The 27,755-nt window shown below is 36.0% G+C and overlaps 1 protein-coding gene across 1 annotated transcript in view; it reads left to right on the top strand.

The window, feature by feature from the left end:
• The window catches only part of meox2a (mesenchyme homeobox 2a), a 59,395-nt gene extending 41,059 nt beyond the window's left edge, over positions 1-18,336 (top strand). The window contains exons 2-3 of the mRNA XM_028817175.2: positions 566-738; positions 17,664-18,336. Coding sequence (XP_028673008.1) covers positions 566-738; positions 17,664-17,882 — 392 coding nt within the window. The 3' untranslated portion in view covers positions 17,883-18,336. The remainder of the gene's footprint in view (positions 1-565; positions 739-17,663) is intronic.
• The last annotated feature ends 9,419 nt before the right edge of the window (positions 18,337-27,755 follow it).

The following is a 27,755-nucleotide window of genomic DNA, read 5'->3' as shown; positions in this document are numbered from 1 at the left end:
CTTTCCTCTAAGCTAATGAACAGGCATTCAGTCGTGAAAAAGCAAAAATGAATAATGTAAAATATTAATGAGTTGTAAAAAATAAAATCTGTGTTATCGATTGGTTATTTGAAAACAGTTTGAAATTTGTTTACTATCATTCATTTCTTTTCCATAACTTCCTTTTTCCATTGTCTTGAACTGGGAGCCAATACCTTGTTGCACACGCATTGGTTACAATTCTATTGCTATGGTGCATCCACTCACACATCTACACTTAATTCATTCTGGGTTTGATTAGAGTTACCACAGCTTTGCAATATATCAAGAAACTGGTCTTACCAGAGTTAAGAATGTGTAATGTGAGATTGGTAATTTGGGACTATGAGCCAATAGTACTTAGAAGTGTGCCATTGTCTCTCCTTCATTCTTCTTCCAATAAGATTCAAGTTATTGCAGCCATATTACAGTTAATACTTAATTTACCAATAATAAATAAATGCCACAAACTAGATGTGTTTAATTTTTGAAGGTGAAGAGCAATGAATAATGTATAAGAGTTTTAATGTAATTTTTCAATTTTTAGATTCCCAAGATGGGAACTACAAGACTGATGTGAGCAGCAAACCTAGAAAGGAGAGAACGGCATTCACCAAAGAACAGATTCGAGAGCTTGAAGCTGAATTTGCTCATCACAATTATTTGACAAGACTCAGACGATATGAAATAGCTGTGAATCTAGATCTTACTGAAAGACAGGTAAGGTAGAAGTATTTTTTAAAATTCAGTTTATACCTTAAATTGTTTTAAGTATGTGGTGTTAATATGATTATCAATTAAAATTTAATGTTTAAGAGTCAGTTTTCTAAACATGTGGAGCCACTGTGAGAGAAGTTTACCACAAATACAAGGTAAAAAATCCTGTATTGCTAATATTTACTGAGCAATTATGTATCATACACACTTTCACCTGTTTTAAACTCTATATTAACCTGGCAATAATATTCTATTATGCCTTCACCACCCTCTTTAGTGCTTTACGGTCCTGAGCTGGGCAGCTGCCATACCAAGATGCTATTCAAGCAGTGAGTATGGACTTCACAGTGCACCTGTAAAGTTGACGGATCACAGATGGAGAAATCCATGCTTTTCTTCGACAGATACACTCTTGGTATTGATTAACCTTGTTAACATGTTAACAAGAAATTTAAAGGTGCTGAGCCTCTTCACAACATTCTCTCAAATATGGTCTGCCTCCTTCCTGAACACTATGTCCCGTTTCTTAGTTTTGCTGGCATTAAGGTTGATATTGTTGTACTGACATCACTGTAGTTGGAAGGTTAATTTGTCTCTTTCAGCATGTTATCACTATTCCTAATCAGGCTAACAATGTTGATGACATCAACAAATGTAATGAAGGAGATGGAGCTGTGTTTGGCTACACAATGCTTGTGTCTCTGCCAGCTAAGAAGTACATATTCCAGTTTCAGATGGTGGTGCTAATTTCTAAATATAGAAGCTTGGTGATCAACTCTAATTGTACAACAGTCTTAAAAACTCAGTTATAGGTTATGAATAGCATTCTGATTTGAGAGTTTTTATTCAAGTGTGCCAGAATGGTACGGATTGCAACGGATATGGCATCCTCTATGGACTGGTTCTGACAATATGCAAGCTATATGTGGTTTAAACTATTTGGAATATTATGCTTAATGTATCACCCACCTGTCTCACAAAGCATTTCATCACAATGGTAATGAGTGACACTGCTCTGTGGTCACTGAGACCGTGCACTTTTACTTCCACTGGCACAGAGATGTTTTTTTTTAAACTGCCTTACTAAGGACTTTTAGTAATATGCATAAATTTTTAGGTACATAATAATTTAAAAGATGCATTAAAGTGCATAATTATCACAACTCACACAGGAAATGATCTATGATTGGTGTAACACCAATCCATTTCAATATTCATGGTGGGGATGTTGAGATGATGACATTTTATATTTCTTATTTTATTTCTTGTAGAAATTCAGACTAACTTCAGTTAGTTTTTGTAGAAAACATTCACCCAAAATTCAGTAGGTAACATTAGGTGACATAAATATAAACAGCTCAAAATGTGTATTTTGAATATTTTTTTCATATGTTTTTATTTTGGCATGAGCATAATCACTGATACAGAAGTGGTTATAATAGTTACATTCTTGCAGTCACAGATAATTCAGATTTACTACGTCTAAAACATTACTTACAGTATGTAGAATTATCTGAGTAATGTGAGCATGTGTTATGCCATGCTATGCTAAAGCAGGAACATACTTATAAAGGCAAAACTCAATGTGCTATAGAAAAAGGATTTTGCAAATATTGTGTTTTGATTTAGATTATTGTAATTTAGATTATTACTTATGAAAGTGATAAGTTACAGCTTACACAAGCTGTAACATGGTGACTACAGTACTATGGTGCTGGCTCACCTGCTTGCCACTTTATCTTTGTCTGGATCATGGCTGGCAACATCTCCAGCTGTATCTGTGTAACTGTGATTACCTCAATACCTGAATATGAGAAGAAGCACTGCATCTACTTCACCACTGAGTTTTAGTTGAGCCTTTTGACATTTTTTTGTTTTTTTTTAGTATATAACCCATACTTTTGACTCCAAATCTTATTTTGCTATTTATAATTGCTATTCTTATTCATTTTGGCCTGACAATGGTTGCATCTTTCATTACATTCACTGGTCCAATGTGAAAGACCTCAAAAATCTTCATTACTTATACTTAACTGAATAGGCAACACATACATAGTGAAAAGGATGAAAGGCCTTAAAAAGTACCATAGACCAGGCCAAGGCCTTAACTGGCCTTCCTAGAGATAGACTCCCTTCAGGCAGCCTGACCTCAAAATGATGAGGCAGGTTTTGGCCTGCACAGGCCCAAAATGGGGATTGGTTTCATAGTTCAAAAGTACATTTTAAATGTTCCAGAAACACAAAAATACCCACAAATGTCCTTCAGGGAAGAGGAATATGTAAAACCTCTGGCTTGGAAGGAAAGGCCAATGCAGAATCTTTTTAAATAAAGGTCTGATTTGAACTAACAAAAAGAGAAAAAGTGACGGGGACGTAGTCAAAAACTGAAACGAGAGTCAGAAACAGAACAACAACTATCAGTAACCAAAGGCAAGAATCACAAGACAAAATCACAGTCAGAAGGATTTCAGAGAGTTCAACAACCAGAGAAACAAAGCAAAGAGCATGTTTAAAAAGGCTCGGAGGCTTTAGAAATCAGTTTAGTCTGATGGGGAGACATATCCCTGGATGACCTTTTAGCCTGTCACATTCTAATTGACACGCCATGACCTCTAAAGACACAGGCACTCTTGGACAGTCCTAGTAACAGAACTAACCAATACTGCTATCAGAATGGTCATGATAAAAATAAAAAAGGAAAAAAGGCCAATGGAAAATAAGGTACAAGAACTTGCCTAAAAGATGATTCAAAACAGTCCAAATCTACAATCCAGCAAAAATCTCAAAACAATACCAAACATTCAGAAATATGGAACAATCAATACAAAACTCACAATAAGAACTTTTCTCCACCAACCTCAGTAAACATCTTCCAGGACAGAAAATAAAGGCAGAGGGTGGTCCTAGCAGCAATCACATCAGGGTGGACCCGTCTCTTAGGGTTCCATCCACTGAACACAAGGAACAACACAAAATGAATTAGATAAACAATACATTAAATAATATATAAACATAATATTAACAAAAATTACATAAAAACAAAATGCTTATGAAAAATGAAAATTTATAAAGCAACATGAACTGTGGCTGTAGCATAACCGATGGTTGTAAGAAAAATACTATCAAAAAATACAGTAAGAAGTTATTATGTTAGTTAATATCTTTTTTTCAAAACATGATTTAAATCAAAACCTACAGTTTGCAGAACAATACCAACTTCTAAATTTCCTAATGGAAGAATGAAACTTAAGTCATTGCAGGATGCCTTTTTCTTTTTTGACTGGTTATAAATTCTATAGATTGCCAATACCTGATAATTCTGGAATGATTATACCACAAGATGGAAGAGCAAAATTTGGTCCTGTATGGCTGCTGTATCTGAGCAAACCTACCTCATAATTCTAAAACCATCCAGGAACCTCAAACACAACCTATTGATGAATGTGCAAGAGCTTACCAAAACAAACCACACCTTGATAACTGAAAATAGGCAGCTGTATATCATGCGTTCCATAAATTCTTAGAACTAAACAAAAACGACAAAGTCAAATCATAAATTGCATGTTCACGTAAATGAACAAATTAATAAGTGAAGAAAAAAGCACTCTGCTAGCCAAGAATACACGCAGAACGAACACCAGAGGTGGCCTTAGGGGTTTGCGGGGCCTAGGCCTGACCTGTGTGGACTGTATAAACTTGCGTGCGAATTTAATAAAAATAATGTTAACATACACTGGATTTTCTCATTACAGTATTCAGCTAAATTTTTGCAAGATAACATGCGGACTTTATCAAAATATAAAAATATAATTTATTTAAAAAGTGCAATTCATAATTCATGACAATACCATGACAGTGTGAAATGTGATGTGGTGATGTGGCCTCTTCTAGAAAAGTACCAAAATTGCAAGTATACTCCGAGTCTCAATATGCACGATGTCATAGTCATAACTAATGTTGATGTCATGTCAGCCAGTTATCATTAGCAATACATGTTTTTGTGCATTAATATTTGGACTATGGAATATTTTCAAAGACGTACATGTACAGAATTTAACCTTGAAGAGGGTTCCCCTTTGAAGCATCCCAAATATATATATATATATATATACATGAGAATATAACTTGATAAATCTGCTCGAATGGGACACGCAGACCTCAAAAGCGGAGCCCCCTTAGGGGCAGGGCCTGGGGCGGTTTCCCCACTTGCTACCTCCAAATGTCTCTCTTGACGAACACATACAAGAACAGTTTTAAAAACAATATTGTTTGTTCAGCTGCTACTTAAAGTAAGGTTTATGTGAATGTTATGCGAAGGTTATGCCTGATTCTGCCAATAATGCAAAGCATGCTTAGCAAAAGCTTCTCTCGCTACAATACAAACAACCAAATCACAGATACGAGAGCCGAGAAAAAGAAAGGAACTGTTAATTTGGTTCATATGCCAATGAGTCATGCATGGATACTGATCCACTTTAAATTAGCCACTCCCTTTTTCAAATGTGGGTGTCCCATCTAATCATGTTCTGCTTATATCTTACAACTGAAAATAAGAAACAGATAACACTAGTAACAGCTAAACTATGATGAATTTTCAGGGTTTAAAATCCTCACACCTGGGAGCCACAATGGCCATTACCATTTCCTGCTAACGAAATTTCTGCCTTTGGCAGGTCCATGCCTGGTAATAAAATAGCTAGTAGGTTCATTGTTTAGTTCCCTTTACATTCTGATTTTATGAAGTGTGCTCGTAGTTCATTTAATATTCACTTTTACCTTATTCTTAGAACATTAGAACAATCAACACGAGATTGACAAGAACAGGCCATTTAGGCCAACAAAGCTCATCAGTCCGATCCACTTAATTCTTCCAAAATAACATCAAGTCTAGGTTTGAAAGTCCCTAAAGTCCTACTGTCTACCACACCACTTGGTAACTTATTTCATCTGTCTATTGTTCTCTGGTAAAGTAAAACTTCCTAAGGTTATACTGTATTATTAAAGCATCACTTTCAACAACAAAAATAGAGAAAAATCCAAAATGATAGAAATATAGATATTTGTTTAGATTTTATTTTTAAAATTAGAGTTGACATGACAAATGATGAGACTACATTTTAAAGGTGTTTAAAACCTTTTTATTTTTATGGAACAAAAATAATTTATTGTGTGATAAGTATTTTCATATGTACTGTACCGCTGTGTGGTCTCAGACTAAAATATAATTAAAGATTATTCCCAGAAATGTGTTTGCAGTTACATTAGTCATTTTATTTACTTTGACAATGTAATTTCATTTAGTTCTTATTGATTTATTTGTCATGTATTAAAAATCATTGTAGTGTGCAACTGTTTCAAATAAAATAAGACAAATTAGGTCTGAAAACTTTTAAGACAGGCTGATGGAAATTAGTCTAGTAAAAATATATTGTGTTAGCATAGAGTAGAAGATGCATAGGAGTAATACATAATTTACATAGAAATTCAAATATCTTTCTGTTTTATGTATTTAATGCTATAAGAAAAACATGTATTTTTTGTGGTATTTTGAAATTATACACTGCAAAAATGCATATGCCTAAACTAGACAAAAAATTTTAAATGGGAGTTGTTATGCTTTCAATTTAGAAAACAAAAAGCCAATGGATTAAGCAAAATTACCTCGACAAGATTTCTTAAAGTAAGCTAGATAATTGTAAATATAATTTTTTTGATAATTCAATAAATCTTACTATAAGTTATCCAAGATTTAATATTATGATATAAATACTTTTCCACTTGCTTAGATTTCATTTTTGCAGTGTATGGTGATGCCTGGGTGTAAAATTGACAAAATATAAATGCCTAAGGAAAACTTGTAGGACTTATTATTTTGACTGTAGGCTGCAGGAAACAAAAGTGGATGTTTAGCGATATGATAACACTACAAACTATATTTTTTGATGGCACCTACTAACTCTCGGACTCAAATGCAGTGAAGTAGCTACTGTATACTCTACCCCACCAAGCCAGCCCACACACACTGTATGTGCACTCTGCATAAAAATAGCTTCTTCAATTCTGAAATGAATGCTTTAATATAATTAAAGTTAAAAAACTGCAATGTCATAATGCCTCTGTAGTTTAAGGAAGATACTTGCTACACCAGTCTGACCAATATCATGTACAATTAATTTAGGTTGCAGAACCCGATGTGTGCCTCAACAGCATCACTTACTGAGAAAAATGCTATATAAATGTAATGAATTATTATTATTTTATTATTATTACAAGGAAGGAACCAATTCTGAATAAAACACTATTCTACCAATCTGAATACTTATGCTCAGACCCCCACACTTACATATACAGAGCCAATTAAGAGACGCCAATCAACCGGATAGTTTTTTCTTTTTTTTTATGTCAGAGGAAAGCCATACAGACCAAAAGAAAAAGAAACACCTAGACACCCACGTAGTAGTGAAACAGGACAGTGAGGAAGGCCCCGCCCAGCTCCCTACTCCCTACCCTGCAGTCTCTGTCTCAGATTAGCGCGAATATATCCTTTCTGCAAGTGAACTATGATTCTAAGTACGATGAGAGAAGTCATAAAATCAACCAAAATGTTCAAGTAAATTATAGAAAAAAAAAAATCTAAATCCTTTAAGTAGTTCTCTCGTTCACTAGCTAAGCGGATGTAAAGTATGTCCCGAGGCTGGTGCGTGATTGAAGAGGTCGCTGTTTGAATCACTGTTCTACATAAGAGCAAAATGAACACTCCAGCTCATCATCTTGATTTCATTGTATAATATTATGTAATGTTTCTCCAAATATCTGTGTCAAATGCAGAAGCTATAATTCTTGCAGCTCCTAATGAATGGAGAAAGAAATGTTTCTAGATATGCATTTTAAAAGAACACACTCAACTATTAGAAGGCACACATATTAAAATCTTATGACAGTTCAGTAGGAGTAACACACATGCAAAAAATCCTTTAGAAATCATCTTAGGAAGGATTCAACAGTTTGGTGCAAGTAATAATAACGGCCAACAATACCTAATATCACAGCAACCACTTTACTTCCATATGCTGAAATCAAAAATGATTGTGAAATACTCCCAATTTTCACACACTTAAAAGTGAGATTTTTTTAAATTTTATTTAGATGAACTTAAATACAATCTGGATGTAATACTTTTTATAGACAGGCTGCTGAACAGATGTCTACTCTTTAAATACTGCAGAGATTTATTTATTGTGGAATCTGTTCCATCAGTATTTAGTTTATGGAATTTCTTGTTTTTATGATGTAAGTGCAATTTATTTAATGGTTTTGTTTACTCTGGCTTTTAATTTGAGGTGGAAAATTCAAATCTGATCACTTACTGAAACAATTAACTGCCCATTCAAAAAGTAATTACATTACAATGGATTACAATATCATATTTACTTAGGCTCTGGCTTTGCAGTTTATAAATCATGTGGGTTTGAATAAGGAAATCAGAGTCTGAGTACATCACTTTGATTTAAGATCTTCCAAATTAAAGTTTTTCTGCAAAGTTTTCACTACTGAGAATTTATTAACGACTAGTTGATTAAGTCTATTAATTTCAATTTCATGTTAACATGTAACATTTATCAAATATAATCACGATACATTTTAATTATGTATAACAAAAAACAAAATTGTAAAGTCTAAAATAAGTTTTGCTAATTCTGTTTTTAAAAATTGGTGTCACTTATAACACCTGTATCCATTTAAAATTGCCAAAATACTGCTCACAACTGGTTAGATTCTGACATGAGCCATTTTCTATTGTTGGTGTAAAAGAAGTAATATTAATTTAAAATGTTTTACAGTGTTTTCTTCGGTAATGCAGTTTAGAATCTCAGAGAACTGTAAACTTGGCAACTGTTTATTGCAAAAGAGTTACATTAACATTACTTGTGATATTAAAAATGTATCCATAATACAGTTTAAGACTGTGAGATTAAAACTATGTGTATATATATATATATATATATATATATATATATATATATATATATATATATATATATACACACACAGTATATCAGTATATATATACAGTAATTCCTCGCTATATCGTGCTTCGCCTTTCGCGGCTTCACTCCATCGCGGATTTTATATGTAAGCATATTTAAATATATATCGCGGATTTTTCGCTGCTTCGCGGGTTTCTGTGGACAATGGGTCTTTTAATTTCTGGTACATGCTTCCTCAGTTGGTTTGCCCAGTTGATTTCATACAAGGGACGCCATTGGCAGATGGCTGAGAAGCTACCCGGCTTACTTTTCTCTGTCTCTTGCGCTGACTTTCTCTGATCCTGACGTAGGGGGATTGAGCAGGGGGGCTGTTCGCACACCTAGACAATACGGACGCTCGTCTAAAAATGCTGAAAGATTATCTTCACGTTGCTATCTTTTGTGCAGCTGCTTCCTGAAAGGACATGCTGCACGGTGCTTCGCATACTTAAAAGCTCGAAGGGCACGTATTGATTTTTTTATCTGTCTTTCTCTATCTCTCTCTCTCTCTGCTCCTGACGGAGGGGGTGTGAGCTGCCGCCTTCAACAGCTTTGTGCCGCGGTGCTTCACATACTTAAAAGCCAAACAGCCCTATTGATTTGTTTGCTCCTTTGAAGAGGAAGATATGTTTGCATTCTTTTAATTGTGAGACTGAACTGTCATCTCTGTCTTGTCATGGAGCACAGTTTAAACTTTTGAAAAAGAGACAAATGTTTGTTTGCAGTGTTTGAATAACGTTCCTGTCTCTCTACAACATCCTGTGTTTCTGCGCAAATCTGTGACCCAAGCATGACAATATAAAAATAACCATATAAACATATGGTTTCTACTTCGCGGATTTTCTTATTTCACGGGTGGCTCTGGAACGCAACCCCCGCGATGGAGGAGGGATTGCTGTATATCAGATATATATATATATATCGGTTCGGTTACATTGGTTTGAATATATACATTGGTTTTAATACATCCGTTCAGATATATATATCGGTTCAGATATATACATTGGTTGGGATACATTGGTTGAGATATATACATCGGTCTGAATACATCCGGTCAGATATATACATTGGTTTAGATACATTGGTTGAGATATATATAAATTGGTTTGCATAGATCCGTTCTGATATATATACATTGGTTGAGATACATCCGTTCAGATATATACATTGGTTTGAATACATCCGTTCAAATATATACATTGGTTGAGATATATATATTGGTTGATATACATTGGTTAGGATATATATATTGGTTTAAATAGATTGGTTTGGATATACTGTATACATCGGTTCAGATACATCTGTTCAGATATATACATCAGTTGGGATTTACGGGCAGGCACAACACGGCCACCCAAGTTTAGCATCTCCCTTTCGCTTCATCATTGCTTCAACACTGTTGTCATTATTGTGCATATTTTATACAAGTAGCATATGCCTGTGTCGCGTTTTGTTTCATAAGCCATCTTGGTTGGGGGTCCTCAATTTCAAAGCACTTTTTTTCCTTTCATTATTTAAAACACTCTCACCGATACCCGCCTCCTCGCCCCGCTCCGGCTCATTGTACCCGCCTCACTCGCTCCCTCTTGTCCCTCCCCATGACAGATTCTTCTCAAAAACCGAGTTACCGGAAAGCATTGATCGCAACCGCAGTACGTCCCATTTTTTCACCTCATGAGATGCTGGTTTATCATTGACCGAAAGCCGCCCGGTGATTTCTGTTATTCCGTATTGGCAGCATTTCATTAAAGGGCAATCTGTTTCATCAAGGACATTAGTCCTGTTTGCTGAAAGGATGTTATGGAGGAAAACCACTGGAATAGCTCTGTTTCTTCTGAATGTTTATCTGTGATCAGGGATCAGAATGATCAGAATATCCCTACTTCACAAATAACGGGTGTTTAACTTTTTTTAGTAAAACTGAAGAAACGACACACATACACACGTACACATGCACGCAAACACACACACACACACTCAAACTCACAAATCGTGGGTCGCACACACTACTGATTAAGTGTATGTGTCAGGGGCGATCATCAAGAGACGCTGGTTTATCATTGACTGAAAACAGCCCGGTGATTTCTGTTATTCTGTATTGACAGCATTTCATTAAAGGGCGATCTGTTTCATCAAGGACATTAGTCCAGTTTGCTGAAAGGATGTTATGGAGGAAAACAATATCATTGTCTCCAAGTTATGGTTAAAGAACTTATTTTAAAGTAACAGCCAGCAAAGTACTAATCCCCTTCATAATTTTGAACCAGTGAAGGAGCTGAACCCTAATGGTGGGATCAAAAACATGACTAAAAAAGTATTTAACAAACATTCTGGCACATCCTTACATAAACAAAATATACTTTGCAAAAGGCAGTTTTTAAGTTTCTTAAACACCTCATGTTGCAACAAGATTACCCCCCTGCCCAACATGCTATTCCTGTTAGAGAATGGGTAAGCACGCATCAAAAGCAGAGATGAAGGGCTCTCTTTACTTCAGCTTCAATTCTACCTGAAATCTTATGTATTTCAAGCCAAATGACAAATACACATGGTCAAAACTGCAATGACAAAGTGCACTAGGAAGAGCAAAGTAATGAGGGGAAAAGAACGATCATTCAATAAAGAAAGTAATTGCGCAAATAATACAGAACACAGTGTGATGGATGCTGATGAAAACTATAATAATGAGATTGAAAGTGATGAACATATAACAAGTGAGGAAAACGACTGAGTCAGTTGTCCCTTCACAATTTACCAGTGCTGACAGTGCTAAGAAGCACCCTTGTTCAGGCATAAAGCTCAATATGGCCATTCCACCAACATGCATAGGTTCTAAAATCAGATGCACACCCCTGATGCCTTAACAGTTTTTATTGGTTAAATGATAAATCCTTGGAATTTCATCTACTAATGAGCTTCCCACTTCAGTTCAAAAACCTTGCTCCACCAGTGTTTTGAACACTTTAATCATCTCACCTCTAAATTAATGTCCGTTTCATTATACATCTTCTGAAACACACACAAGCCTTGAGTCCCAGTTCGTCTTTAAATGTCCAGGTAACCCCACAGATACACTGCTACCAATAATTCCTATTGTGGACCACAACTGGGACATTTCAGTTAAATTATTAAATTACCTTGTTGCACTTTTCCTGTTTTATTGCTCCTGAAGTAATCACTTTTAGGCACTCTTTACCACTCTACCACCCTCTAGAACAAATACCTCACTATCCAATGGAGGTTAATGCGATGCATAGTATATACCATACTTATGCAAACAAGAACTGCCACTAGATGAATAACTGCATTCACGTTACGAGATCAGTGCAGGAGAACATTTCTAATTTGGATCTTGAGTGGCAGCAAGATAACCTTTCTACACAAAAGCTCAAATACCAACAGGGGGACCAGAGGCCCAGCATGGTTTACTTGCTTCCTGTTCTTTTTGTACTTTGTTTTTTCCCATTGTGTTTTATAAAATAAAAAAATACCAATTTTTAATATGTTTTAATTCTTTGCATTATTATTAACATTGAGAAGTGTCAGTAGAATAGCTACTGTTCAAGATAGTCAAATTATGTAATTTCTTAGACTACAGGAATATTCTACTTGCTCAGCAGGTTAGATTTATCATTTGCGTACCCTTCAGCCAGGATGGGAAGTGTAAGGTTATAAGTCTGTAAGAGATAAATGTGTAGCAGGTCCTGTGGGAATATTTTACATTGTTGGCAGTGCAGGATGTTTGTTGCTTTAGTGGCTGGAACCTGGGAAAGTGCAACAGAATTAAGGAGCAGATCTGTTGTTTTGAAAGGTGATATCAGCACTTTGCTCAAGAGGTTCACGACAGTAGCCTTCTAGGCTTCAGAGGTTCTTGCTTACCTTAGCTTGTTATTCAATTTTTTGCTTTTCTGAACGGTGGTGAGTCTACAGTGGAAGAGGGAAGAGGTTGCCAAGGCTAAGGGCACCGGAATAATGAAAACAGCCAGGGTAAAGTCCAATAGAATAAGAAGGTGCTTCACACTGTAAGAAAAGTAAACAGAAAAAAAAACTCTGCATATCTATAGGGAAATTTAAGGGACTGTAGGGGGCAGCCAGCCTCATCAGATATGCCCCCCTAGAAGGACAATAAATGGGGACAGCAATGCAGAACAGTGACAGTTCCAACCTTTTTCCTATGTACTGGTCACGCAGAATGAATGAGGTCAAGAGTGTCAGGGATACCTGCTCCTCTATATAAAGATCATAAAATGTTGGCAGGAGTTTGGAATAGTTCAGAAGAACTGAGCCTATATTGGTTAAGGCCAGTCATACAACTTCAGCATTTCAGTGTCAGCATATGATCCCTGAATGGAAGGAGTGGCACAGTGCTGTCTCTTTGTGCTGTAACTTCGTTTATTCTTACTTTATGTATTTAGGCAATAAACATGTCTATAGACGTTGTAGTATTTGTGAACATCAGCTAATTCAGTGTATTGAAAGCTTCCAATTCTCTGTGACCCTAAAATTGGATAAAGCAGGTTCAGAGGATGGATGGAGAATTAGATAGTTTGCTGTAGTTTAACACATAAGGTTGAGGAAGTAAATTATTCATTAATCACTTCACTCTTAACACACTTAAAGCAGAAATGACTAAAACAGAAACCCCAAGTAAATTACTCAGTCAATGCCTGTGCCACACTTTAGAAGTCTTTTATGATTATTGCATTTATTTAAACATTCATACATGAATGGAATTTCATTGCAGAGGCTGCTACTTACAACTACAGCTCAGCTCATTTAGAGTATTTTAGGACTTTGTAGTACAATGAGGTTAGCAGGGCACTCATTTCTAAGCAGTGGTTATCCAAACTAGAGTTAATGATTTTAACCTTTTGACCCATCTTCTTCCTCATTTACCTTCCTCCAAGTTGTTGGTGTGCTTTATTTTGATTGATTAATCCGTCTCATTGTTGCAAAATTAATAGGAAGTGTTTGATTAAATAAATAAATAAAATCTTGATTACAATAGGATAGCCCATTCCAAGTCTTCATTATTTTTAGTTGCTTCCTAGATGCTATTAAAAGTGAGTATCACTACTACATGTCAAAATATTCTAGCCATAAAATTTTCTTTTGGCACACCACAGGAAAAAGTATTCCTGGAAATAGATGTATTTAGAAATTTGTCAGGAAAATGTATATAGTATTAGATTTCTTGTTATAATAAGCACACATTTGTATTATTCTTAACTGTTGTTTGGATGTGACACTTAAAGCACCCTTCTTCTTCCTTGTAGGAAACTTGACCACTTATGGTCTGTATTATGGAACGCTGTAAACTAATAGGCCAACTAAGTGTGGAAAACAAAAGAATGTTATTTTTTCAAGAATAAAATAAATCACACTAAGAGTCTTCTTTATCTTTTTTTTCTCTAATGCATAGTGTGGAAGCTATAATATGTCAAAGTTTCACACTGTGTCATCTTGGCATTTAAAATGAATAATAACTCATGAATCATCAAAACCAACATAAACGTTGGGCCTATTAGTTTACTCCTTAACACCCCGATCACAGGCTATGTAGGATCAACTCTTAAAATAAATTACACAGAACAAATCTTTCCCAAAGTATCTATTCCCTGGTTGATCTGCTGCACAGGGTCATATCTTTGTCAACCTTTTTAAGAAACAGCTTAATCATCAGTCCGGGAGACGTAAATACTAAACAACTTGTCGAGTAAGGGAAAGAAGGAAGAGTCTGATGCAAGAGAGCAGATGTGCCTAATACATCAGCCCATAATTGCTGATATAGAAATAGCTGCCAAGAAAAAACCTTCGAATCATCGCATCCATAGATTATGGATTGGTTCAATGTTTGGGGAATATCTAACAAAAAATGGCAGTCTTTTGATTATAATTTCAATTCACTTTTTTGTGTAAAGTTTTTAAACTCTCATAATAATTGTGAGCATATTTTTTAATATTCTGTAATAATTATCTGATGAGGGAAGCATGACTTCCAGAATCATTATTGAAAGACAGTTGCTCATTATTAAAAGTTTCTTTTCCCTTTGCATTATGAATGTCTTCTGTAATTCCAACCACCAATTCACATTCCATTTTATCAACCTGTCATCTACTTTGCAGGAAGCTAAAGTTTATCCCAGCGCACTGAGGACAACATAGGAAGCAAAACTGGATAAGATGCTATTCCTTCATAGGGTATACTAATGCAAACACAGGGCTCATTGTAAAATTTGAAAAATACTGTAAAATATTTAGGGAGTTGGAGGCCACCAGAATGCATAAAGAATATTTATACCAACATAGGGAGAATATGAAAGCTCATTAACAGTGACAGGGCTGGGGCTTGAGTCAAGGTTTCTTAAGTTGTGAGGTAGCTCAGTTGCCACTCTGCAGGACACCATCTTTCCCCCCTGTGATAGTTTAATCCACGTTATTTTTAATTAAAGTTTTTAAACTATTTTAATTGAGTCATTCATCTGTTATCCACATCTGTTTATTCAAGTTATTGGTCACATAGGGTTGCATTAAGAACCTAGGGACAGTTTATCGCAGGGCACACTTCATCAATAACAACATTTGCACAAGCTAGAGCAGTTAGGAGATGACATTTAACATAACACAGATTTTTGGGATGTGGGGGTAAAACTGGGAATTCTGGAGAAAATCCATGAAGATATACAAACAAAACATTGATAATCTAAGGATGAACATAGAATTCTAGATCTGCTGAGGCACCTCAGAATAATTGTGCTGCATTTCAGTGATTTTCATTTAGTTTCTGTTTCTCAGTTTCATTAGTTTAGTTCAGTTGAGCCACACATGTTTGTTTAGCTGAACTGGTTGGGTCACTGGTGTCTGGTCCATGGAAACTTTCCTGGATGAAGTGTTAATGAAAACAATTCTCACTTTAAACAGTTTGCATGGTTCAAGACATCATATAAACCTCTGTTAATATTTTGAGTCACATCAGATAATCTTGTGTAAATTTTCTTGCATCCTTTTTTGACTGTGCTAGTTTTCTGTCATTATCATATACTGTAAATCAGTGCTTCTTAAATTATGGGTTGAGTTATGCACATGTTTGTGATTGGTCACCACATGATTGTGAAGTAATATTAACCGAGTTCGTCCAAGTGCAAACTCTGAGGCAAGTGATAAACTGCCCTCTATTTACTGTACTATTTATTGCAGTAGTATGCAATCTGAGATGTAACCTATAAACAACAACATTGAAACATCATATAGAACTTTAGTTTCTACGGTACCAAAATAAATTAAATATTCTCCATGACACCACCTACATCAACACCTTTCTTGCCACCTGTGAAACAATCAAACTGAGATAATTGACAAAGACATGTATATGAAGTGGAGAGAGGAAAAAATGACACATTTTCACACTTGTCAGTTGAAGGGACTTGAAAATGACAACAGGATATGGTACATGGATGTGGCAATTTTCTGGGTTTGGCGAGGGCTGAGTGAATATAGTGTGGGTATATATAGTGCCATGGCTGTGTTGTATGCTAAATGCAGTTTCAGTGGCATTAGCCAACTGGTTGGAGCCTCATCATGTGTTTCCTGTTAAGGCACTCATTGCATTTTAATCTGTAACTGAGGTGCAAATTAGATTTTGTCTTAGGTTTAATACACCCCTGCAAGGACAAATCCCTTCTCGTAACACTATTTAAAAGTGGTTCAAAAAATTTCAAATCTACTTGTAGTGCGAAGGAAGTGTTTGTTGGACTATTGAGAACTTTAAGCACACCAGAATATATTAAAAGGTTTAGACAGGCAGTAAAGCAGAGCACTCTGTCTTCAGCACATGGTCAGTCAGTACCATTAAACATTTCAGACTGGACGGTTTGCCAGTTTCTTCATCAACATTTATCCTCATTCACTTCTATAAAATGCAAAAGCACATACATTTTTTAGGTATAAATAAATAAATAAATTGTTAAATAAATTGATTATAATAATATTATAATTACTTTTTGAGTACTTTATATGATACAAGTAGTCAGGTGACTAACTTAAGTCACACTGGTTATAAAGAATTTATTTCTCTGGGCTTTACTAAAGCTTACACTTAGCTTTTACACTGGTAGTGACATACCTCAGGAATCTTTTCCATTTTGAGTTATAATAATTGTGATAGATAGATAGATAGATAGATAGATAGATAGATAGATAGATAGATAGATAGATAGATAGATAGATAGATAGATAGATAGATAGATAGATAGATAGATAGATAGATATTACTAGAAATATGTTTTCTTTAAACTTTTCTGTTTTAGTAATTTTTATGTTAGAAATATGCTAAGGTATCGGTATGATACCGATTTTCATATGTGGCTCCTCAGATTAAAAAGTTTAAGAATCACTGCTGTAGTTAATGTACTCTATATACAAGTATATGTCTCTTACTTTATAGTATGAAGCCTCAGATAGCTTTAAAAACAGACAAAATGCACGTAAAAACAATTGCTGTTTAAGTGGTATGCCCCATTTAATAGCTGTCTGAATGGCTGTGATGAAAAAAAAATCTTTAAATAAATGTCTGGTCACATCAGTACAACTTCCTCTAGTGATAGTCTTTAAATTATGCCATCTTCTTTTTGCAGAGGGGTTTTAAGAGGGAATAGGGATTACAGGGCACATCAAGGTTCTTCTTCCTGGTTGCGGTTCCCCGGACTGAGGATGGAAGAGGAAAACCTTCAAGAAGCTGTGTCACATTCAATTCTTTCTCTTGTGTACCCATTAAAAAGGTACATTATACTCCAGCAGACCCCAGTGACCCTGTGTTTGGATTCAGCGGGTTGGAAAATGGATGGATGGATGTTTAAATTCTATAATCTCCTTTTACATACTCTTCACTCTTTTTCTTTTCAGGTAAAAGTTTGGTTTCAGAACAGAAGAATGAAGTGGAAACGTGTTAAAGGTGGACAGCAAGGAGCAGTGGCTCGAGAAAAAGAACTTGTCAATGTGAAAAAAGGGACCTTGCTTCCAACAGATTTTTCAGGAATGACTGGACTCCACCATTCGGCAGATTCTTTAGCTAATGAAGATAGCCGTGACAGTGATCAGAGTTCTGAGCATACTCACTTATGACATTTCAGAGGAGCCAACATCAGTACTCAGGAAAGAAATGATACATTGAATGAACATATCTAAATAAATGATTAGGTGAAATTGTTAGCAAAAACATTGTAAAAATGATTGAAAAGTGAGAGATAAAATCTAGTTATTTCTAAAATGAACTCTTTGACCACTCTTGCTTTGGGTAAGTGTCTCACAAATAAAGAATTAAAATAATGAACATTCCATAGTTTGTACCACCTGATGACAATGGGCAGGTTTGTGATTTGACTTGCTGTGTTTAAACATCAGTCTAAACTGCCTTACATATATGCAGGAATATTAAAACAGATACAGCAATATTTGTTCAGCTTAAAAGTATTAAATCTGTAAATAATTATCAATATTTTCTTACCTTCATTCTACCAATCATTTTCTGTTTTCAGTATAGCAACTCTTACCACAATAAACATGCTATGTTTCTGATTAGACTTCCTGTGATTTAATTGCAAAAAAAAATTAAGGGTGGTGAAGCCTACAATTTGCCACGCAGAAAATGGCTGAAGTGTAGTATCATTGGTTATACATATGTGAAAAATATTATTAAGGAAAAAACAATTTAGAATATTTCACATCTAAGGTGGGTAATCAGTTTTTAAATGTGTTGGTTAATGAGTGACCTGTTTGTTTATTTGCTTCTTTATTTTTGCCTGATGTTCAGTCTTAATCTGTTACAGTAATGAGGAGTAGACTACTGAATAGATGCTTTGTTTTGATGTGAAACAGCTGTATGTCTCCTTATGTTCTGTAATAATACAACACTGTTGTTTATTTTTTAATTTTTTTTAGACCTTTGGTGTTTAATGCCTTTTCTTTGCATTAGTATCTCAACTCATCATTCTAAGAGACATAAACTCAGTGAACACTTATTTAGGTTCCCTTTCTCCTTAACTCAAGCATCCTGATTAATTTGATTATCCAGCCCAAAATGAGAATTTGCAAAATGTCTGATTAAAGCAGTTTTGAGTGTGATATAATGTTGATGGCAAACACAGTAGTTTTAGCATTTCAGAAAAGGCTGATCTTCATGCACTAAAGATTCTTAAATTTCAGAGAGAATGGGGCAATAAACAAATAAAGTCCAGCGGGCATCAGATCTGTGGGCAAAAACAATTTGTTAATAAAAGAGTCCAGGGGAGAATGGCAAGCCCCATTCAAACTAATGGACAAGTCACAAAAAGTTAAAAAGCAGCTCTTTAAAACAGCAGCATGCTGTATGGCACAAACAAATATACAAAGCAAACTGTGAAGTGGATGGGCTACAAAAGCAGAACACTATATTGAGTTTTATTCCTGTCAGCTAAGAATAGGATGATGAGGCGACATTTGGGAAGTAATCTCCAAAATTAAATGAATAACTGATTGGAAAAAAGTATGTCTGGTCTAACAAGTCTAGGTTTCTACTGTGACGTGGAGAATTGGGTCAGAATTTGGCATAAGCATCATGAACCCATGCATCCATCATGCCCTGTGGTAGTGTAGGGCTGTGGGGAATTTCTTTGTAGCATACATAATTCCTCTTAATGAGGTATTAGCATATTTATATTCAGCACAATACCTAAACATTACAGTAATCCCTCTTCCATCGCGGGGGTTGCATTCCAGAACCCCCCGCGAAAGGTGAAAATCCGCGAAGTAGAAACCATATGTTCATATGGTTCTTTTTATATATTTTAAGCCCTTACAAACTCTCCCACACTATTATAAACATTTCCCGCACAATTATACAGTGTAAACCCTTTGTATTCTCTTAGATATTAGGTAAGATTCGCTGAAATTATGTATGTAAACACAGTTTATATACAGTAAAACCTAAATATTATTTTAAAGATATCGAGTGTCTCCGATATCACATATGTTACAGCCATTATGACAGACAGGCCACCAGCAATAAATACGTACAATGCAAGAAAAATTGTATACAGTAAAATGTGTGTACAGTGACACTAAACTATGTACATGTAATAAGTACTGTACGTAGATAATTAATTATGGTTACTCATCAACAATGACACGACGACTTGTCCGATAACGATGAGTTTAATTTTACTGCACAACAAAGGAGAGCGTTACAGCTCTTCTAAAGGAGCCTCTTCACGCGACTGTGTAGCACTGCCGTCATTCTTCTTCCATCAGTCTTCAATCCAAATCCCTAAAGCAGATTCCATCCAGACTACTGCCTTATCACTTCCACTTGCAACTCGTTTTGCGCCCTGGTTAAAGGACACTGCGGCTGTAGATCTTATATGCTTTTCCTCCTTTTTAAATAAAAAGAATCGTGGACTCATTGATGCCGTAATGGTGTCCTGCAGCAGTGTAGCTGTTCCCTTCCTTCAACATATCCAAAACTTTTACCTTTTCTGCAATCATTTGCATCTTCTGTTGGCACTTGGACACGGCCCCTGAAGCAGTAGCAGGAGCACGTTAGTGCTGAATGAGTGAGATGAGACTTCCTGGTTAATGCAGCACTCAGTCGCTGAGCCAATCAGCACACAGGAACTTTAACTGCGTGCTCTGATTGGGTAGCTTCTCAGTCATCTGCCAATAGCGTCCCTTGTATGAAATCAACCGGGCAGACCAACTGAGGAAGCATGTACCAGAAGTAAAAAGACCCATTGTCCGCAGAAACCAGCGAAGCAGCGAAAAATCCGCGTTATATATTTGGATATGCTTACATATAAAATCCGCGATAGAGTGAAGCCGCGAAAGTCGAAGCGCGATATAGCGAGGGATTACTGTATTAGTGACAATATACACCCCCCTTTATAGTCTACAGTTTCTCATTTTCTAAAGGATATTTAAGTGGTTATGTTCTATGTTTCAAAGCCTGCATCACATCAACCATGGTGATGAACAACAAAGGCACTTCAGTTTACTCCAGTTGCTCCCATGGCCCATAGATCTGAATCCAAAAGGATGAGGTGAAATCATATACCTTTGTGGCCTAAAAACCTGCAGGAATTGCATGATGATATTGAGTCACCATGGGTGAAATATTATAAAGAATTTTTCTAGCTCCACTTTGAATCCATTTGTCAAACAATTCAGAATGTTCTAGAGGTAAAAGTGGTTCTACACTGTACTAGACATGTGTACCTAATAAAGTAGTCACTGAGTGCATATTTTAAAATGCAGTAGATTTAATTTAATTTAATTCAATTCAATTTACTTTAATTAACTTCCACAGAGCTGCACAGCAACATTGGCGAAGGATTTTAAACTATAACCTTGTGGATGTCAAAGATGTGCTGTATGTATATATGGAGGTGTCATCAAATGGGCTAAGGTCCCATTCAGGGGTGGTTCCTGTTTTGCACCCCAATGATTCTTAAATATATTGGAGCTTCCTGTGAGCCTGTAGTTGATAAGGCAGATTCAAAATATAAATGGATATATGGAGTATTTATTTCTTGCTTAATAAATGTGTACATTTATTAATCTGGTAAATGTGGCATGGTGTACTGTGTATGAGCTGCTCACACCATAAATCATGCAGCTCCTTTCAGAGATGTCATTTCCCCTGGTCTTATAGTATATCCCAAGCACCCTACTGAGAAAGCAGTAAGCACCAAAGGGTACTGAATATTCAGGTTGTTACTGAAAACAACAAGCATTCCATATTATTTTATAAAATGATTTAACTGATTTTAAGAATTTTATTAAAACAGATAAATTATTAATCAGTGAGACATGCAGTGCTGCATCTTATTCAAATAAGAGAGAGAGAGAGAAAGAAAAACCATTGAATATGATATCAGAGTATCAGAGATACTGAGAAATCAAAGAGGTTAGCAATAGTTCAGCACCGGTAGGAGTAATAACATTTTTGTCACTTCACTCTGTTCTTGTTTATCTTATGTAAGAAAAAGCACAAATACAAAGACTGGTTGGGATATCACCATGGTAAGCCCTGTATAATGAGAAGAAAATAAAGTGTGTAAGTTTTAAATAGGTTACAATAAACAAAACTCTTCAATGAGTAAGTTGCTGCTGGTGTGGTGCTCTGGCACACTAAGTGCTGGGTTCCAAACTGAATGCCGACTTCCGGTCTTGATTTTTCTTATACTGTATCCCATAAAAAAAGGAAAGCGCGGGAAAGCTACTCTAATGGTAGAGAATGTGATGTCAGTATTCTTGTGTCGGGTGTGTCTTGGAGATAAAATAGAAGGCATTATCAACAGTGCCCTCTCACAATCAAGAGGGGTATTGCCCATTTTTATTGCAGCCCTATACTTTTCCCCTACTCACACGTGCCTGACACATGGCAGAGTGTGCAAAATTAATTGAGAACAACACTGATAAATGCCTGCCTATCTTTTCAATTGTTACTTGTAAAGTGACAATTAAAAAAAAAACCAGGATATTCATTTCCCCAAGCCACAAGGGGGATGTGCAGGACTGCAGTAACTACAGGGGGATAAAACTGATACGCAACAGCATGAAGTTATGGGAAAGAGTAATGGAAGTTAGGTTAAGAAGTGAGGTGATGATTAGTGAGCAGCAGTATGGTTTCATGCCAAGAAAGAGCACCACAGATGCAATGTTTGCTCTAAGGGTGTTAATGGAAAAGTATAGAGAAGGCCAGAAGGAGTTGCATTGCGTCTTTGTGGACCTGGAGAAATCATATGACAGGGTGCCTCGAGAGGAGCTGTGGTATTGTATGAAGAAGTTGGAAGTGGCAGAGAAGTATGTAAGAGTTTTACAGGATATGTATGAGGGAAGTGTGACTGTGGTGAGGTCTGCGGTAGGAGTGACGGATGCATTCAAGGTGGAGGTGGATCATCAGGGATCGGCTATGAGCCCTTTCTTATTTGCAATGGTGATGGACAGGTTAACAGAAGAGATTAGACAGGAGTCTCCGTGGATTATGATGTTTACTGATGAAATTGTGATCTGCATTGGGTGTGACAAGGATGGATAGGATTAGAAATGAGTACATTAGAGGGTCAGCTGAAGTTGGACGGTTGGGAGACAAAGTCAGAGAGGTGAGATTGCGTTGGTTTGGACATGTGCAGAGGAGAGATGCTTGGGTATATTGGGAGAAGGATGCTAAGGATAGAGCTGCCAAGCAAGAGAAAAAGAGGAAGGCCTAAGCGAAGGTTTATGGATGTGGTGAGAGAGGACATGCAGGTGATGGATGTAACAGAACAAGATGCAGAGGACAGAAAGATATGGAAGAAGATGATCCGCTGTGGTGACCCCTAATGAGAGCATCCGAAAGAAGAAGAAGATTCATTTCCCCAAGTGAGGGAATAACATATGACGATGTACTAGAAGTATAGTGTATTTTATCACAGATTGTCCATTAAATAGTAATGTCCCAACAGAGTTGTTAGAGATTTAGGGATAATTTTGAATCCATGACTCTGATAAATGAACAAAAATTGTTATTCTAATGAGGTCTGAGCTGGAAGCACTCCCAAAATATTTAAAGCAAGTGCCCAATTGTATCATTCAGAAGTGAACTCTTAATCCAGAATTTTTAAAGTCAGTCTTAGTGAAGAAAAATGTATGAAATGTACAATTATGGGTTGAATTAGACCACAGTTGCAGAGATGGAGGAACAGTGTAATTTATCTAGGAATGATTTCTATTTAGCTAGTATTCTCAAACCTCCTTCTCATTTATCTGAAATGGAATTCAAAGGAACAATTTCCTACACTGTCTCAGATCATCTAGGTGTGCACACCTTACAAGACACTCCTGTGGTATAGGAGTAGTAACTAAATATTTATCACTTCTAGACGTACAGTATATAGTGAGGGAAGGGTGGGAAATTCATCCAGTTTCTGTAAAAGATCTATCATAAAGGAAATGTTTTGATGAATGGTTACATTTCAGACACATTTTTCCAAAGAATGTTAATAGATTATTAATAAGAGCATTCCTAACCATCCCAGTATGGAGTTTATTCCATAAATTAGATATTGAATATTTTAAGGATAGTGGACATATATGATACTCTTATAAAAGTGTAGACAATAACCTATCTTCATATCTCATCTGCGTTGCAACCATCACTTAGTGTTGAACCACTTAATTTCTACTTTGCCAGTGGTAATTACTGATGCACACACCAAAGAGTTCAAGTAGGGTTTCATCTACATGGATTACCAAGAGGGTACCACAGTACTTCATTTCTGTCTGACTTTTTTCCTAATCTCAGATATATATGATCATGAACGAGTAGAAGTAATCAAAGGTGGGTTGCTCTGCTTTGACTTTATTTTTTAATCTGATGCTTTTATATTGTACGTGAACAGTTTTACGTGTCTGTTGTTCATAAATAAGTATTTGAACATATATTGGAACACAGTGAAAAAGTTAAACATTTTGGTAGGATACTCATTTTAACAACATTAATTCTTATGGCTAATGTGAAATGAAAATATGAGCAGTCTTGTTTAACATAATATTTTCGTTTGCTTTATTTAAATTTAATACTTTGGATTTTCAAGTGCTATAAGGCATTTGTAGAAATAAGATTAGATTTAAGATAACATAAAAGCCTATTTAGAGGAATTAATCTGCTCTTATTCAACTTAATCTTGAACCCTGAAATGTTGTACAACTTCTGAAATACTTTCAGTACATACCGAATTCATGAGTTCAGATCATTGATTGTAAAGCACTATATCAACTGCGTAAACAGATACATTTTGTTTAAGTACTTTTTTATTTATTGAATATGTGAGTATGTACACAACTAAATGGAGATATGTTTGTCAACAATGGTAAAAAATAGTGATAAAGAATACTCCTGTCTGAATTCAACTTCAACTTTATTGTCATATGTACTCAGTACAATGAAAATCTTGTTTTGCAAGTCCTCCGGCAATAAACAAATATACACCGCAACAGACAAGAAAACACAATAAAGAAAAATACCTCAAGTGCAAAAAAAAAACAAGTAAGAGTGCACCTGCAAATAAGTAAATGTTTCAGTGTACGCTCTGCAGGTACAGTATATGGTCTCAAGAAGGCCTTCCATCCTCCAGACATGAGGTAACCTACAGTGCTAGGAGGAGGAGTAGTGGATGGTTTTATTTACAAGCCTGGTGGCATAAGGGAGAAAACTGTCACTCTGCCCTTCCCTGATGGTAGCAGCATGAATAGTTCAAGTTGTGGGTGGGTTGTGTCCTCAATAATGTTATGGGCCATCCTGAGAACTCTGGTGTTATAGATGTCTTCTATTGCAGAGAGTGCTGCTCCAATGATATTTTGTGCCAATTTTATCATCCACTGTAGAGCCTTATGGTCCCATGCTGTACTGTTCTCAAACCAGACTGTGATGGAATAGGTGAGGATACTCCAAATCATACATCTGTAGAAGTTGCCAAAGATAGTGCCTTGGCATGCCAAACTTCCTCAGCCTTCTTAGAAAACACAAATGCTGCCAGGCTTTACCTGTCAGGTCTGTGATGTTGTAGGTCCAAGTGAGATCCTCAGAGATGTTGATGCCACGAAATTTATATGTGGCCACTCTCTCCACCTCAGTCGGTCCAATGTAAAGTAGTGGGTGCTGCCCTCTCTTGCTCCATGTGTCAATAATCATCTCCTTCATTTTGCTGGTGTTAAGAAAGAGATTACTGTCCTGATACCACTTCACAAGGCCAGCCACCCCCATCCTGACTTGTTACTCCCAGAAATCAGTCCAATGACGGTGGTATCGTCCACAAATTTAATAATGCTGCTGTTATGCTGAAAAGTGACACAGTCATGAGTGAAGAGCATGTACAGCATGGGACTCTAAACACATCTTTTTGGGGTTCCTTTATTTATGGTGTTTGAGGGACACAATAAAATCAGTGGCAGTGCCTATGTAGCTGGGAACTACTAAACTGTATTCCTCCAGGCTAATAGTGTGCTATCCTCATTCATAGCACCTGTCTTAAAAACACCCAATGAGTACATTGAAAGCAGTCCTGAAGCTCCTGCTTAGATCCTTCTGTGATTACTTTAACAGTTTCCCTTACAGTGGAAATTTGTTTGAGAAGCTATCCGTATGCCGGATAGAGGAAAAGAGAGATACTATTGGACTTTCCAAAGTGAGGGCGAGGTACAGCCTTATACATCACTATACTATACCTTCACATTACTATACACATGATCCAGTGTGCTTTTCACACGTGTAGGAAAAGAAATGTATTGTTGGTATGCTGGCATCACAGTCCATAAGTTACAATGGTTAAAGTCACCAGACACTATAAACACTGCATCGGGATGTATAAATGCAAATTCCCCCACCTTTAAGTTTGCAAGATGCTGTTGTGCAGTACCCACGATGAATGAAATGAGTGTGCAGCCAGACATCTGATTCCAGGATATTGTCCGAAAGCCAGGTTTCCGTGAAAATCAGTGCGCACCAGTCTCTCACTTCTTGCAGCAACATAATCCTGGTTCTGACTTCATCAATCTTATTTTCAAGTAATCAAACGTTAGCAAGCAGAGATACTTCAAGAGATATAACAAAAACTATCAATTCGTGTAGAGATAAAGTTAATAAAAAGCATCATGTGCAAAAATAATGAGTTAAATTGCCAGTTGCAAGTTGAAGTAGTAGTATTTGATATTTTAAATTCCAGTATAAATGGATTATAGCCCAAGATGAAAATGGCATTGTATTTGTAACATATGACAGATAATAGACAATTTTTATTGTATGGAAAAAGCACACTTTTATTCAATTTGATTTTGAGTCCAGATATCTTTTGAAAATCTGCTAGTGCTTTAGGACTGCTGGCATGGAATTTTGTGGGTCAGATACATACAGTACCATATCATCTGCATATAGTGATACTTTCTGTTGAAGTCCTTCTCTAAAATTTCCTTTTATCTCTGATGCATTTTGAAAGTAAACAGCCAGTGGCTCAATGGTAATTGCAAAGAGCAATGGTGATAGGGGACATCCTTGTCAAGTATGTCATTCTAATTTGAAGTAGTCTGAAATAATGTTGTTAATACAAACTGAGGCTTCTGGAGTAGTATAGAGTATTTCATCCATATACATATGTTTGGGCCAAATCCAAATTTGTGCAATGTGGTGAATAGGTAGTTCCATTTAACCATATCAAACACTTTTCTGCATCCAAAGATCTCTAGGGTTTTAGATTTAATGGGTGAATATGTTATGAACAAACTGAAAATTAGAAGCTAAGTGTATGCCTTTAATAAATCCAGTTTGATCTTATGATATTACAGAAGGAAGCACTTTTTCAGTCCTTCTACCTAGAACTTTGAAGAATATCTTAATGTCATTATCAAGGAGTGAGATTGGTCTGTATGATACACATTGTGGTAAGTCCTTATTTCTCTTAGGAAAGACAGAAATTAATGCTTAGCAAAAGCTTGAGATAGAATTTTGTTGTCTTTAGCTTCTATAATCATTGCTAATAATAGTGGAGCTAACTTATTTGAAAATGTTTCATAAAATTGCACTGGATAGCTATCAGGCCCAGCTGCTTTCCCATTTTGAAGTGAGTTTATAGTGTCTAGTAATTCAGAGAGTGTCAGAGGTTTATCTAGTTCCACAGCACTAAAAGGATCTGGCTGTGGAATCTGTAATGAGTAAAAAAAAAAACAACAAAAAAAAAATCATTAGATTGTGTAGCATATAATGACTTATAGTACTATGGGTTATATTTTTATGGTCAAAGATGTTATCTCTGTCTGTGCTGATAATTGCTATTATTGCATTGAGGACTTCCTGCTTGTGGATTTGTTTAGCCAAAATCTTATTGGACTCTTATTGTTCATAATAATGATGTTGCGATTTAAAGATGAGCTGTTCAGTTTCTTTAGACAAGTGGTTAAATTCTAATTGCAAAACCTGTCTTTTCCTATACA

Source organism: Erpetoichthys calabaricus, chromosome 13 (genome assembly GCF_900747795.2).
Source record: "Erpetoichthys calabaricus chromosome 13, fErpCal1.3, whole genome shotgun sequence".
Taxonomy (NCBI): domain Eukaryota; kingdom Metazoa; phylum Chordata; class Cladistia; order Polypteriformes; family Polypteridae; genus Erpetoichthys; species Erpetoichthys calabaricus.
This window is presented reverse-complemented; position numbering and strand designations above follow the sequence as displayed.